Here is a 15,953-nt window from a genome sequence, read left to right as displayed (position 1 = left end):
GAGTCACACATGCATCCCCTTGAACAAAGTTCAGGTGTTCTGAGCAGCAATAAGGAAATCTTCCACAGGTAAGGAAAATAAAGAAAATCCACACCTGCTTACATAAAAGTAAAATAAGAAACACGTTGGTCTTACTGTCCTAACATCTTACAAGTTTCATCCTGTTCTTACTTTTTTCTCAAGTACTTTGGAATTTTCTAAATTTAAATTGCCTCCCCAGTTTATAAGTGAATAGAGCAGTTTTTATGAATAAAGACCAATTTCTCAGTTCCAGCTTTAACCACTTATCATGCATATTTGAACAATAATTTTTTTAAATTAGTCAACTCACCTTGGGTGCTTTTGGCTCACTGACTCGAAGAGCCTCTCTGAAGTAAGCATCCACAGCATAGTTGGCTTTTCTTTCTCGTTTAGGTGGTTCAATCCACTCTGTAAATGCCATCTATAAAAACAAATCCCACCAACCCCAAAAACGTTAAGACTAAGCCTTGCAAAATACTCAGACCAGCTACAAGTTTTACATAACACTAGGTCTACATCTACTTCATTAAATGACTAATTAAACTTATAAACAATTTTTATAGACTATATTGTATTTTAACCAACATTTAAATAAATACAGTTCAATCGTACAACTGAGTGCTTTCCTCCAAAAGAAACTGAAGAGTTACCTTCTGTTTTTCTCTGTAGTCTTCCCCTTCAAAATTATACACACTGGACTCCGTATCCATTGTGAAATTCCTGAGTGAGCTTTCACCCATCTTTGAAAGCTTTTCATTCATTTCTGCAGTCTTGGAGGGGGGAGAGAAAAAGAACAGTAGCAATTTTGAAAGGTACTTCATTGTAAAACATTTCATTTACAACAGTAGAAAAAAAAAAACATGTTTGACCAATACGCAAACTCTCAACAGCAAAAGCTCTATTTCTCTCCAGCTAACAATCCAGTTATCTTGGGATATACTATCTTGCCATCAAATTTAGGTCTACAGGTGAGCTTTCGTTTTTTTTTTTTAACTTTATCTCACCTTCTTTGCACCTCTTTCCAAAATGTGATCAATGTCTTCATCTGTAATCTCACTCTCCTTTGAGGCAAACACGTGTGTCGCTCCATGTCTAATCATTTGCAGCATTTCATCCTTCCCGAGTTTATTCAGGTTTTGATCCACCAGTCTTCCTGAAGGTAAAAGCATTGGCAGAGAGCAGCTAACTAAAGAGTTTACATTACAGAAGGAGCAATACATGTTTTTTCTCCCCCTTACATTTCCTTTTCTCTCAGTAAAGGAAATTCCAAATGAAGAAAAACAACAACACAAAGTACACACAAAAGGCAGCAAAATCCAGACAGGGACCACATACATTTGCTTTATTATATATTAATTGTGTTCAACAAGCATAATTTTGGGTGTGAGGTCTTCCATATAAGCTTTGTTATGATGCACATTTTCACAATTTCCAGATCAAGCCTTACTGAATTCTTTTTTCAGAAATAGATTCTCATCAAGTCAACCAAAAAAGTTACACTGTCCTCACTTCTCCCCATCTATTAAAAAGAGGCAAGGCATTAATTTCTCCAGTTCAAAGGAGAAGCTGAATGCTTTAAAAAAAAAACCCCAATAAAATAAAAGCTGACTAGATCCACTTGTACATACGTTATCACTAGGGAGGTAACCAAAAAGTTAGTGAGGAAAAGCCTACCCCTACAGGAAAATCAGGCCTTTGCACTCAGCTGCAGGGTTCAGCTGAGGCAAAAGCACAAAAGCAACATTCCCATTAATCCCTACTAGCCAATTTTGCCAGAGTTTACAAGTTGTGAGGAGAAAAAAAATAATAATAATTAAAAAAATCACATCATATATACAAATTGGCTCCATAAACTTGCCTTGCTGAATGACTATAGAATCTAGCCGGAGTTTCATTTCTGCACGTTCCACTATTCTTTCTTCCACGGTATTGTCTGTGATAAACCTGAACACTCGAACAGTCTTTGTTTGGCCAATTCTGTGCGCTCGATCCTATGCAAAAAGAAAAAAGTAACAAAAACTTCAGTGCTTGTGGTGGGTTAACCTTTGCTGAACGCAAACCCAATACAACTACATAACGAGTCTTCCATTTTCATCAGTTTCAACATACTAACGTACGAAATGGGATAGCATAAGTTAGTTAAATCTTTATAGACATCCAGTTACCGTGACTACCCAAGACAGCACATGCTTATCTGCATTGCAATTTTTGGGGTGTTTTTTTTTAAATAACATCAACAAGTGTGTCTCCAGATGCCACACCTAAATACAGCATGAGTTAGGGTTGGGGTTTGTTGTTGTTGTTAAATCACAGAGGGGAGAAGACTGAATGCTCCTGACCTTATGTAAAATCAAAGTCTTTAAGAAATTACCTCTGTACTGACCAAAAACTGTCTTTCTCAAAATTGTTCAGTCGTGCCATGAATATTTCAAGAAAAATACAATGCACCACCTCACCTGACTGGCAAATCATTAACCACTGTGAGAATTAGTATTCTGAACATACACCATTAGTGGTAGCTGGAACTACCTCACTTTAGCCTCCAGACACCAGTTCTATCATTCTTTTGAACTCATTTTTGCTAGACTGTTTGAGAACCTGCAGCTTAACTGAAATACTTAAAAAAAGAATTTACAAGGTTTGTCTCTGAAAGGCCTCATTTGTCAAAAAACACTGGTAGTTTTTAAATAGCTTCAGTGGTCAGTAGTGTTCTTGACACTGCTCCTGAGGTTGCAGAGACATGCAAATATACTTAAAAAAAATAATAATTAAAGATGGTTGCTAAAAGGAGCTCACTCCCTTATCACCACCATAACAGCAGGTTTTGAAAAGTTTAATTCAACTTTTCTTTGTTTTGTTTCCAAGGTATCAGAGAACAATGTAAACACATTCACCTCCACTCCCCATAATTTGGGGATTAACACATATCATGCTAGAGCTTTGCTTTTTTTAAAACAAAACAGGCTATTCTCCTCAAATACTACTAAGAGTGCTGTAGCACATACTCAGCATTTCCCACTGCATAAATCATTGTATAACCCAAATACGACTAAGGGTTCCACGCAGCGGAAGCTGCACTGGAACTTAGAAATCAGTCTTAGAAGTGATACTCTTGTCCTAAAGCAAGAAAAACAACTATTTTGGAAATACTGTATCATGACACACATGTATTTCTAGGAAAGTTATGTGAGAAAGAGAAGAAAAAAGAACATAATTTCTGTCTGGATTCTTACCATAGCTTGAAGATCTACTTGTGGATTCCAGTCTGAATCATACAGGATTACAACATCAGCAGTAGCCAAATTGATTCCAAGACCTCCTGCCCGTGTACTCAGCATGAACACAAATTTTGAGCTACCAGGTTCATTATATGCATTAATAGATGCCTAAATAAATAAAAGGAACAGACAAGCTGCCTTAGGTGTTGTTGGTTTTTGGAGAATGCACATTCCGAATTACAGTCAGCCTGTAAACCTGCATTACCAAAAATGCCCCGCCCCCTCTCCCCAAACCCAACACAGAGTTGAACCCAATGGTTTATGAGTACTCTTTTTACTTAAATGCAATCCTTCAGATTTTAAATACCTGTCTCTCGTCATGTGGTGTTTGTCCATCCAGTCTACAGTATTCATAATTTCGCCACATACAGTAATCTTCCAAGATATCTAGGACTCTGGTCATCTGACTGAAGATTAAGACTCTCGAACCTGTATGGGTAAAAAGCTTCCTTATGTTTTCACCAAAACTTAAGTTTGATCAAACTCTGCAGGTCTGCATTACCAACAAGGGAAGGAGGGCAGTTCCATGTACTAAGGAGAGAAGTAGTTAGCATTTCAGAACCCAATATATAACACAGGGCTGCAGCCGCGCTCCAGCCGCTGCTATCACAGTGGCTGGGGGGCTGTGGGGCTCAGCTACCCACTGAGGTTAAACCCCAACAGGCCTTTTTGGTGCCTGACGTGGGGCTCGAAAGGTTCCACATAACGACAGATGTGACTGGTGCGTGCCAGACTGAATTCAGAGCTGTTACAGCTGCTCACTGGCAGGCTCCTGTGCCTACCATGGGGCTTGCTTGCCTTACTCTATGTTAGAGTCTAGCTAATGCCTGCCTTTTTGCTTTTGTTTTCTGTTATACTCCTTATCACAATGTTCCCAGACACAGCAGAGTAAGATGGTAACACAAATAGAAAACATCAAGGAGTATAAAGAATGAAAATTTGAAGTATTTGTTTTGGATTTCAGATATCTAGAAATAAAGTTGTTCTTAAGGACTTGTCAGTTTACTTTGATCCAATTATTTATGACAGCACTTAACAAATTGTTTTTGTATCAAGTATTTAAGATACATTGCTTGACAAGCTGGTATCACGCTAGAAACCAACAACCATCCTGGCTAAAGTGTGCTCATTTTTGCCCAGGATACATGGAAACATTAAGGAGCACTGACTTTCATACTTCTCATTGAACAAACAACTCGCACAACAACGATGGGATGCATACCTTGTTCTTTCAACTTAGGCAGTAATTTGTCCAGTACTACCATTTTGCCACTGTTGGTGACTAAATGCATATCTGTTGTGTAAGGTGGACCAGGTTCTGCTCCATCAAAGAGATATGGATGATTGCAGCATTTTCGCAGCTGCATGAGGATATTCAACAGTCTCATTTTGTCCAGCTTCCCAGCTGAATTCAATATATCTATATCCTTCATTAAGATTCGTGTATACCTACATCAAAGAAAGAAAAATCTTTTTTAACTCTAAAACAAAAGTGAGCCTTTCTTTAAATGATAAGTATAGTCAAAAGCTCAGCCTCCCCCTCATTTCATCAGGTAACTCTCCCTGACAGGCACGGTTTTGTATTCACAAAAGCGTCACAAGGAAATATGTATGAGTTGGGAGTAGAACAGGAGGAACGAAATCAAGTTCCACACAATAGTCAAGTCACAAGCAGCACATTCCTTCTGAGCCTCAACCACAGCACAGTCAAGTATGTGAATTACCATTCCCGTTGCATTTTGCTGAGACCCACATAAATTTTCACTTCCTTCTTTGGAGGCAAGCTTTTCTCTACATCAGCTTTAATGCGACGCAGAAGGAACGGTCGTAGCACCTGAAAGAGATTGCATCATTAAATGTATTTTGGAAACAAACACTGAACAGGTCAACAGACAAAAGCAGTGCAGATACGCTCTATCGTAAATGCTCAAACACCAGACCTATTACCAGATCATCTGAAAAAGCAATCTATGTGAACAGGTTATATTACACATGGGAACATACCTGTGCTTTCTTTGGAAGACTCAAAAATTAGGCCAAAATCATCCTTCAGATGGTTCTATGCCCCCTGATTTTTTTTTTTTAATTTTGGTTGACTGAAATATTTATAGTCCCTTCATAGCCAATATTTTTAATGTAAGCATTTCAGAACCCTGAAAGCCAGAACTATTGACTCTTCTCTTCCCTCCAAAACAATTTCCTTTTCAAGAAATAGATCACCTTCTGAACTTCACTAACCTATGCTGAAAGTCTAACAGTTTCTGGAATAAACTATCTTACCCTTACTCTGTTACAAAAAGCATTAGAAGCATTATTTAGAACCTAACTTAGGTAAACATAACACTTGTACAAAAAGCAGAAAGACTTACCATATGGAGACGCTCCACCAACTTTTGATCTCCTAGACAGTTGTTTGTATCAAACCACGAATCAAAGTCCTGTATCGACAAAATCAGTGGTAGGTAAGGTTGCCTTTCAAGGTGCAAAGTTATTACAATGGTGAATAAATGCAACTCAAGTGATTCTCTTACACAGGCTGTAAGTAAACAAACAAATTAACCTCTTTGGTTTATTTTTATAGAAAGCCCTGTAACACACCATCTTCCAAAAAAAAAAAAAAAGAAAAAAGAAAAAAAAGACAGAAAACCTCCTTTCTTTTGGAAGAGATAAAAAAAGAAAAGCAATACGTGAGTCCTTTTCTGTTGAAAAGGATTCACTTATATCACTCCATTGGACAAATTCAATCTGGACGAAGTACACTACTGCAGCATTTGGTGAAAAGTGAAAATGAAAAAGTAAAATGTTGTTGCAATGCACCACAAGGCTTCCCTTTCTACAGCTGTTACTCCTAATTCATCAGAACAGTTAAGCACCTGCTTCAGTTTGTGAAGTCTATTGCTCATTACGTAGTACCTGCCAATGTAAGAACAAAGTTAGCTGGTTTAGCCATCACAATGTTTAAACCTGTTCTGAAATGCAGCACAGATCATCATCTCATTGTGATTTTAAATACCTCTCATATCTGCCAAGCTCACAACAGCCCTTAGAAATGGGTAAGCTGAGAAAAACAGCCTACCCTACCATACTTCACCAGCAAAGTTCATTTAATTTGATTAGCAGAAAAGAAGACTTACTTCAGATGAGTTAAAGACATCTGGCAAAAGGAAGTTAAGAAGTGCCCAGAGTTCATGTAAGTTGTTCTGCAGTGGAGTTCCAGTTAACAGCAGTCGATTTGTAGTCTTGAATTCCCTCACAATTTCTGATAACTGAAAGACATTGACACATGAGCAAATATAAAAATATTACTAGTCCCCACACCACCACCTAATAACCCGCAATCTCTCTTTCAGTGAAGTACAAATTACCTTTGATTTTTCATTTTTAATCCTGTGGGCTTCATCTATAACTAGGTATCTCCAGTTAAACTTCTTGAATACTGATTTCTCTTTGATAAGCATTTCATACGAAGTTACACAGACATCCCATTCTCCAGGCAACAACACATCTCTGACAAAGGCAGCCTAGACAACAAGGTGATGGTTAGTTACTGAGGTTTTGTCAAACCTAAACCAAAAAGAATACACTAGTGCTGTTAAAAATTTAAAACAAAGTTGCTACTAAATTTGAAAGAAAAAAATAATTAGAGAGGAAATATAACACAACCACTGTAAAGCCTGACAGTTTTGTTGGTGCTGAAGCTGCTAAAACCCTTGAGGCAGAGCAGAGAAGGAATTTCAGCTCCAGCTACTGGCTTTGGAAACAGCAGATGACTACCTACACACATGAGGTTTTCAACAGCTGAACGCTAAGATCAGAACTCAGAATTAATTTTCTACAGGTTTGCTTTGGTTTTTTTAAGTTTAGAAAATGGTAGGCTTTGAATATAAAAAACAATCCCAAGCAGAGCTTTATTTGTCTAACTGAACAATTTCTAGAGCACTGACATCCAAGGTTAAAAGTAGACACAAAAATTAGAATTCAAAACAGAGATGTATAAAAGTCAAGAAATATACAGAAAAGAATAAGACATTTTGGATTCAAAAAAGATGCACAAAAAAAATCACAAGATATCACACCTGGACCAATGATCTCCAGAACTATTTAAAGTTTCATCGATATTTTTGTAATTTCTAACCAAACAAACTCTGAAAATAGAGTTGGATGTCCTTCGGAAAAAAAAAAAAAAAAAAAATCTGCTGACAAAAGCAGAAGTTTAATGGCACCAGAAATAACTCTTCCTGCCATAAATAAACGGGTAACTCCAGTTGACAAATCTGCAGATGCGTCATCATATTCCATGTTTTTTAAGTTTTCTTTGTTACGCAAAAAAAAAGGAGCAAAGAACTGATAGTAAAGTAACAAAGAGAATGATTGAAATAGTAAGGCCATAAAAGACTAAACAGTATTTTCTCTTTTAATTACCAAAATTCAAGCCAAATAAGATCCATCTGCATACCGTTTTACCAACCAACCCACTTTGTCCCCTCCAACATTAAGCTGACAACTGTTTTCAGAAAAACAGTTCCATAGTGACAGACCCCATAATCCTCTTAAGAGCTGCTGTTACAGCCAATACAACATACTGGACTATGTAGAGCAGAAATCAAATTACTTTTTTACAGATTTATGTATTCACACAAATGGCAACACTTTACATAAAACACTTTCTTTGCCTGTTTTAAGACTGATCAGGTTTTGTTGGTCTACATGATGTATTGCCTTCCCAAAAGGAGAGAAAAAACCCTCGGTGAAGAAATTATGATTGTAAAGTGATGCAGCAACAGCTGGGCAACATACGTGTGAATTCTAAGCTGGTTATATTTTAAGTAGGTAGCATTTGTAGGTCTTACTGTTTAACCACTATAAATCCAAGGAATATTCTTCTCTGGGAATGAAAGGTAAAGGACAGCAATATCACATGCTGGATTTACACAGGAAAAACCACCACATCACAACTTACTCGCTGGTCTTTGTCACCTATCAAACAAACTGCTCGAAGCGTTGGTACCCATCTCTTGAATTCATTCATCCAGTTATGTAGAGTGGACTTAGGAACTAACACCATGTGAGGACCAGGAATATTTCTGTAGTGTTTCATATACCCAAGAAGAGAAATTGTTTGCAGTGTCTTCCCAAGACCCTGTAGGAGACAATAACGTGTCAGAAAAAAAAAAAAATCTCTGAGGAAACACCTTTAAAAAACCCCAGAGTGAGCTCCCAGTACAACACAGAAGACACAGCAGCCTGAATAAATGAGTGAGATTAAATTAAAGACGGTGCTACTTACAAAAGGCATTAAAATCTTAGTTGGAAAAAGCTTGCATGGCTTCTCACGTTTAATTAAAAAAAAGTACCAAGAGTAACATTTTCAAACCTTGGATTATGAAGTCAGAATTTTGCCTTGCCTTCCAAATAAGACACATTCTTTAAAGTGCACGAAAACATTATTTCATAAAATGTTGTTTTGTAGACTAGCGTGTACTCGGATTATTTATTTAGAGGTCAAGAAGCTTCAAAAACAATGTATGCATCCTCTTAAACTTGAAATATGATACATGATATGATGTCAGCTGTGTATGTCAAAGAAGAAAAATACTGAGCTTCTTTAGAAGTACCTTTTTTTTAAGTGCTCTGTTCCTTATTCAACAGAAATGTTTAAAACCTTGTATTTTCAGCATATAATTTTAATTAAAATAAAACTGATGAAAACATACAAAAACCAGATCATTCATATCATTTAAATAATTCAAAAAGATTACAACGCAAACACACGGGATTTAAAAATCCTGAAAGCACTCACTACGAGTTATTTTTGCTTCTAAAATTCAAGTCTTTGTCTACAAAATAACTACATTCCACCTGGTGTAAGACAGTACAAGCTGAGTGAAAGCTATTAATAAGTTCAAAAGGATTAATATTTAAGAATGAATGAAAAAATATTCAATAGTAAATACTTAAACACCTCAAGAGAAGATTGATTTTGGAATACCACAAATCCAAGGACTTTTAAAGCTTCCCAGTCATTTGTTAAAACAAGCCTGCTCCACTTACAACTGTACTCAGTAAAAAGCTTTTCCTCTATTCATAAGCACGTATGTTGAAGAAAATACTTCATCTATTTCAAAATTAAACATTACTAAACAATAATTTAATCTGTCTCTAGTTTATCTTGAAGAAGTTTTATTACACAGAAATTACCAGAAGGTATGAGAAATGCAACATACTGAAATATAGTTAGATTTTTGTTTTTCCTTACCTGCTCCTTATGAAAACCAGATACAACTAAAATCACTTAGAGGACAAACATATCTGCCTGTTAAACTTTTACAATTTCTTCTGCATTCATTCCTTGTCTTCCAAGGAAAAGGAACCAAAACAGAAGCAAATGTCCATAGTCATGGTATAAAAAAAATTTTAGCACAGCTCTGTAGATACATCTATCTTTGCATCATTTTTCCCAGAAAATTTCCCACTGCTGTAGCTCCTGCTGCTGAGATCAGTCCATGTAGGACACTCCTACCCTGCTATCGGCACTTTACCCTAACAAAAACAGGAAGTGTTCCTGCATTTGTTGCTCTTTTCATACTTGACACTCTCTTCACAAGGGCAGCTTGAGAAAGCCATAACAAAATAGCTGCAATTTAGAGAAAAAAATAGAGGACACATCATTCTACAGAACAACTCTCCTCCACTGAATTTTATTTTTCTGAAGGTTGACAGATTCCCTTTTCATATGACTAAAACTGCCTGCACAGTTCACTTCATTTAAGAAACCTGTGATATTTTTAACATTAGTGACATACTAGAAAAATAGGAGTTGGTAAATTATGTATTGCATTTTGTGCCATTAAAAAAAACACATATACAGCTGAACTAAAATTGTACTGTATGGCATGTGTTGACAAAAACGTAGGCTACGTGCATACCATTTCATCTGCCAGGATACCATTGATGCCATTTTCATACAAAGAGATGAGCCAGTTCAATCCTCGGACCTGATAATCACGCAGCTTTCCCCATTTAACATCTAAAAGACACAAAAGAATAGAAAAAAGAACTGTAAAAACTTACCGAAATTTCACCATCCCTTGCCTGCTAACTGCCACTGATTATCAAAGCTACAGAACAAAATCAAGCAGAAAATTTCATGCAGTGAATTCCAAGGACTACGCAGACTGGAGACAGTGACACGTTAATTTGTTTCTGCAAGCTGCTCCAACAGCTTTGTTTTCTGCAAGAACCCAAAATACGTAGAAATTCCAATTCTACCACCATCCCTCAAACCAGAACACAGTCAAATGTTAAACAACACAATAATTAATTCTCCGTTAAATGAAGTGGAAGATGTTAGGTACTTTAAATTGCATCAGAAGGTAGGTTACATATGTAATAATTCTAAGATGACAGAATTAAAACCAGGTAGCTCTTTCGTAGTAACTAAAGTATAGCAACTGGATGTCTAAAGTACAAGACTCCCTGGACCATCTTTCTAGCCTGACTGAAAATAAACAGTCCCTCACTAATACATTTTGTCCCATCAGACTGGTACTGGATTTTTTTTCTCCTTCTCCTGACCCCCAAAGTTGATTTACTCCCCTTGGAAAGAATTAAAATAAACTTCATTTTAAACAACATTTTGAATTAAAAGAACAGTGGGGAAAAAAAAATAAAAAGAAACACACATGATGGAGATTCTTCAAATCGAGTGCAGACATTAGTTGTCTTAGAGCTTTCTGTTAACAGCTCCTCATCTTCTTCCTGCTCCGTTCTACGATGGCGGTAGCTGAAAAAGCACAAGAAATAAGTAAATTTCCAGCTAAACTGAAAAGATATGAAACTGTTCCAAAATTAAATCTAAAGTCATTGCAGTACAGAACACAAACACTAAAAAGAAGCTTAAAGCAAGATTCTTCAGAAGAACTCATGTTTAGCTGATCAACTGAAAAGCTGCTTTTTAATTCTTTACAGCCACTAGCTTAAGGTGAGATGACCATGTTGTTAGCAAGCTCAAATATCAGAGCAAAGTGACTGGAAAGGGAAAAATTGTGTGCATCAGTACTGAACTTTAACTACAAGACAGGGAATGACACTGTATTCAAGAGTTCTGGAACATCTGCCAAACACTAGATATACTAGATATGCAGGCATACATGCAAAGAAGGCAATCCAAATTTCTAGACTTCTGGTTTTTATGCTGCCTGTAAGACGCAGTTTACAGATGTTCTCCGTGAACACTTACAACTTACAGCCACAAATGCTCTACTTTTCTGTCCTCACTTTCCTTCATGCTGGAATACTTTTAATCATCATAGTGCTTTACCACCAACACAAAATTATTTTAACTCCTAGAATTCTTAACTTACAGATGGGCAGTTAAAAAAACCCCACAACTACACAGCATAAAACACACACCAAAATAGGACAAAAGACGAGCAAGTTTAACTTACGCTTCTAAAGTACAATAAAATCCATAATTACAGTACAAGCTGGCCTACATGTCATCACTCACTCGCCAACTGACAGTAAATTCTGTTTCTCATCCTTCTTTATTCGTGGACGTCCAGGTTTCATTTTCAAAGGTGAAGTTGGAGTTTTCTGAGCAGCAGGCTGAATGAAATGAGCAAACAGCTCAGTCTGCTTCAGCAGATACTCAAATCTGTTCGCTCTGTCTGTTTGCTGTTGACAAAGAAAATTAAGTGGAATAAGTGTGAGATGTTACAGTATCTTTTCATTAAAATAAGGCAAATATTTTTTTAAACAATTCAGATTCACATTTCTTTATACCCATACCTATGATAACAAAGAAGAAATAATTAACACCAACAATGTAACTGTGGCCGACAGATTCAATACTCTTTTATGGGGTCAAGGCTAGCCTTTGCCACACAGTAAGATCAAAGTTGCAAGACAAGCCTGTGCTTGGCACAAAGATTGCACGAGTGTCACTAGACAAGGCCAGAGTCCCCTTAATAAGCTTCTCCTATCAAAAATGAAAGTCCCACTCCCAGAAATTTACCCCCACCCAGCATACACAGGATTCTTCAATGAACTTGTTCATCTCACCAACCTGGCAACAATTATTTTCTACCACATTAGTTTCCTGCCTGCTCAGTGAGATACGCCAGCTCACTGTGGTGTCAGATAAGCAAAACAGCTGGTGTGGAAGGGGTGGAGGGGGTAGAAGAGCCCATAGCAAGAAGCCAGAACATCTGTGTCAGCAGAAGAGACCCCTTAGAAATGCTCAACCTAACTTGTCAGACTGCCCTCTTTGTCAGACAATGCTAGTATCTAAAAGCTTCAGTTCCTTTGAGGCAGGTTCCATTTGGAATCAACACACCTTCCCAAGACCACATCAAGACTTTAGAACAGACAACAGAGACCAAAAACAACTCCAAGCCTAACAGCAACCACTCTGACATTCTGCCAGCTGCCACAACATAACCTGGTATCTAGCAACTTGTAGAGTTACAGTAAGTCAGTTTTCTTAGTAAAAAGCAACGCATGTTCCAGCCTTCTGCAAGAGCAATGCCAGCTCTCTAAGTGTTCTCCTCGTTAAAGCAAGTTCCTGCATCCTGCACTATGCAAAAGACAGGAGATTATAGAGAAGAAAGAGACCAAGAAAGAGATCCTGTACGTACCACAGAAGAGTCAGACCCACTCTAACTATAATTTAAGCTTGATTAACACAACTACAATCCACATCCACTGAATTAAGTTTTCCTGTCTATTCTTCATAGGTTTGCTTGTTTGTTTACTTTGCAGTAGTTTCTGAAGCTTAAACTAGGTAAGATCTTACTACTATCCAAATTGCTGACCCTTATTTTTAAATACTTGTTTCACTGTATAAAAGAGAAATGGAAGAAATACACACTGTATTGCTAGTTTCCTCGTTCTAAAATTTTAGCGAGAAATCTTCTCCAAGTTTTGGCACTGCACACACATCCCCTCAACTCGTTTTCATCGCGCTTAAGGATTTTCCTTTAACAGACTAACAACCATTATCTGTATCTTTTAGATAGGACAGAGACAAGAACAGGCTGTACTTTGCTGCCTTGAACCATCCTTCTACCAACAGAGAAACCCTTCCCGTTTTCTTCTCCAGTGCATCTTCTGACCATTATGACAGTAAAATGCAACCCTCCTTGTAATCATGCCTGTCTAGAGACCAGAAGAGACAACTCCAGTTCACTTTCTTCAGTTTGCCAGGAAGTAGCACAAAGAAATTAGCAGAAGACGACTGAGTTATTTTCAGTGGCAGGAAGAAACAACACAGGAAGCAGCAAAACATAAGAATCAGTTTCACTTTCCTATGAAGAAATTCCACAAGCAGTCACGGACACTGGCATAGGAAGAAAGGAAAGCTGGGAGGAACAGAGAAAGAAGACATGATGAGATGGTGAGGAGTGGAAGGCTCCATCTCTTACATTCAGGATATTACACTAACTAAAAAATAAGGAAAACACAAAGTTTCTCCTATCTAACCCACGAAGCACAGAATCACCCATCTTCAAAAGCTCGAGGACTCTTAACTAGAGCTTCACAAAGAACAAATTAAATTTCAGAAAAAGTTATCAAAATGCCTTTCAGTCTAGACAAAGCAAAAGGGTTGAAATGTTGGCCGAGGCTTACACTCAGCACTTGACCTAGACAGCAAACCTTTCCTCAGCCTCCCGTGAATTTTCAGAGCCAACTTTTATTTACTTTGATCCATAAACTGCACTGTTTCAAAGAACTTGCCTATTTTGAAGTCCTCCTACTAGAGTATAATTCAACCGAAAATGAATGCAGTGCCTACTCCAAGTCTTATGCCAAAGCTCTCTTTTTACTGCTAACCCTTCCAAACGGAAATTAAATACACTTTTCCTACAACGGACTGCTACTCCTGCAGTTCAAAAACAAGTTTGGAATTATTTTCCTGTATTCAACACTGATACAAAAAAAATCCTAGACTTCATCTGATTCCATACATTGAGAAAGTAAGGTAGCAGCCACTTAAATACTTATGGACGCTTTCCTAGAGGACCTTCCATTTCTGACTCAGGAAGTGAATAGTCAACCCTGCCTACAGGAAGGACAAGCCTACAGATAACTTGCAAATGCAACTTGACAACTTTTTATTACTTTATTTTCCCCTAAGATATTTGAATATTTCCCATTCATCAATCTTCTAAACCTAGAGCATCTCAAAGCTCCTAGGACTACACTTCCTAGAAACAGCAAAACACATTAACAGTTATTCCTACCAATGACTGGAATGGAAATGGAAATAGAGCACAGGACCAGTGAACAAAATGATAAAAAGGAAAAGGGTCTAAACATATTTTTCTGGATATTTTTTTTGTTTCGAGTTACTTAAATATTTTTTAGTAACTAGATAAAGTTTTATAAATCCAGTTAATAGGTTTGAAACAAGCAGAAAACTCAAGTCTGCTTCAAAAGTACTGCACAAGTACTGGATAGCTGTAAACAGTTCCAAATATTACATACCATTTTCTCCTCATATGTAGGATCTGCTTCCTGGATTTCTTTTTGTTTTCCTGGTGATGCATCATCAAAACATTCCTGAGATTAAAAAGAATTAGAAAAAAATTATTTTCTGAACAAGGGAAAATAACAGTGTAAAGGAGAATAACCTTGTTTCAAATTACGATCTATCCACATCAGATGGCACAGCCATCTTTTGCTGCTTTGATATAGTCAGCTTTCTATTACTTACTGCAAAATTACCTGGAGATGGATCAAAGATCCCTGCCACAGGGTGAGGGATAGAGCTAGATCTCTGTAATCCGATTTAGCTCCATCATTAAAGCATCACATCAATGCGAATGAGAGACACAGCTGTGGTCCAGGAGCGCGGCATGCTGCTTCTAGGGTGCTGAGCCAAAACCTTCCTAAAGCTGGCTCTTGAGAGTGCTGTGCAAGTACCAGCTCTCATCCCACAGGAAAAGTAGTTTCAAGTTTTTTTCCTTTTCCCAGATTATCCCAATCCCTCATCATTCTGCATCAAGAGAATAAATTTAAATAAGAATCTGGACTGCAGTTTTCTCCTGGAAGCAGAGCAGGAATTTAGGCAAACTGCATTTTTCCCCTATTTATTTTACAAAATCAAATAAATGATATCACCAATGGTACCACTACTAACAGAAAAAAAAAGTTGGTTGGGAGGGGGGTAGTCCTCCCTCCTCCCCTTCCTGATAAAATCCTGGACATACTGCCTTCAATTATTCTTTCAGATCAGGGCTTTTTTATCCTGATCTTTTCCCCATCATCTCCCACATATCATTTCATCTTTTATTCTAAGAAACAAAAACAATGGGATAATCGTTCCCTGGTAAGCCACACTAAAGTAATATATTACAAAATAATTATTGAATAAATTATTGAAAGGTTGAGAAAAGGAAACAAACAAGATGCCTTCAAAATCATCATTAACCATCTGTTTAATTAAACCAAGTAAGAATGGAGCTAAATTCAGTCTTTACTGGCCAATGTCAAACAAAGGAACAGGAAAGTAAGAAACAACATGAAACAAAGGCAGGCAAAACACAGGATGTTTGTGGGCGGGTGTTTCCTCACAAAACTCTGGCAGGTAAGGCATGTGGCAACAGAAGAATCCTAACCCAAATGTTTCATTCACCAGTCAAAACATAAAGA

General features: G+C 37.3%; 1 protein-coding gene across 1 annotated transcript in view; it reads right to left on the bottom strand.

Annotated features, from left to right (window-relative positions):
• LOC104532409 (SWI/SNF-related matrix-associated actin-dependent regulator of chromatin subfamily A member 5) overlaps positions 1–14,861 on the bottom strand; it is a gene marked incomplete at its 5' end in the record, with an annotated part of 20,100 nt that extends 5,239 nt beyond the window's left edge. Inside the window, 16 exons of the mRNA XM_010177609.1 lie at positions 332–442; positions 672–791; positions 1,026–1,174; positions 1,880–2,012; positions 3,255–3,407; positions 3,607–3,728; positions 4,522–4,748; positions 5,024–5,133; positions 5,669–5,737; positions 6,434–6,565; positions 6,665–6,820; positions 8,260–8,439; positions 10,226–10,326; positions 10,982–11,082; positions 11,809–11,975; positions 14,787–14,861. Of these exons, the coding sequence (XP_010175911.1) occupies positions 332–442; positions 672–791; positions 1,026–1,174; positions 1,880–2,012; positions 3,255–3,407; positions 3,607–3,728; positions 4,522–4,748; positions 5,024–5,133; positions 5,669–5,737; positions 6,434–6,565; positions 6,665–6,820; positions 8,260–8,439; positions 10,226–10,326; positions 10,982–11,082; positions 11,809–11,975; positions 14,787–14,861 (2,106 nt within the window). The remainder of the gene's footprint in view (positions 1–331; positions 443–671; positions 792–1,025; positions 1,175–1,879; positions 2,013–3,254; positions 3,408–3,606; positions 3,729–4,521; positions 4,749–5,023; positions 5,134–5,668; positions 5,738–6,433; positions 6,566–6,664; positions 6,821–8,259; positions 8,440–10,225; positions 10,327–10,981; positions 11,083–11,808; positions 11,976–14,786) is intronic.
• Positions 14,862–15,953: the final 1,092 nt, after the last annotated feature.

This window comes from Antrostomus carolinensis, unplaced genomic scaffold (genome assembly GCF_000700745.2).
Source record: "Antrostomus carolinensis isolate BGI_N321 unplaced genomic scaffold, ASM70074v2 scaffold38491, whole genome shotgun sequence".
Classification (NCBI taxonomy): Eukaryota; Metazoa; Chordata; class Aves; order Caprimulgiformes; family Caprimulgidae; genus Antrostomus; species Antrostomus carolinensis.
This window is presented reverse-complemented; position numbering and strand designations above follow the sequence as displayed.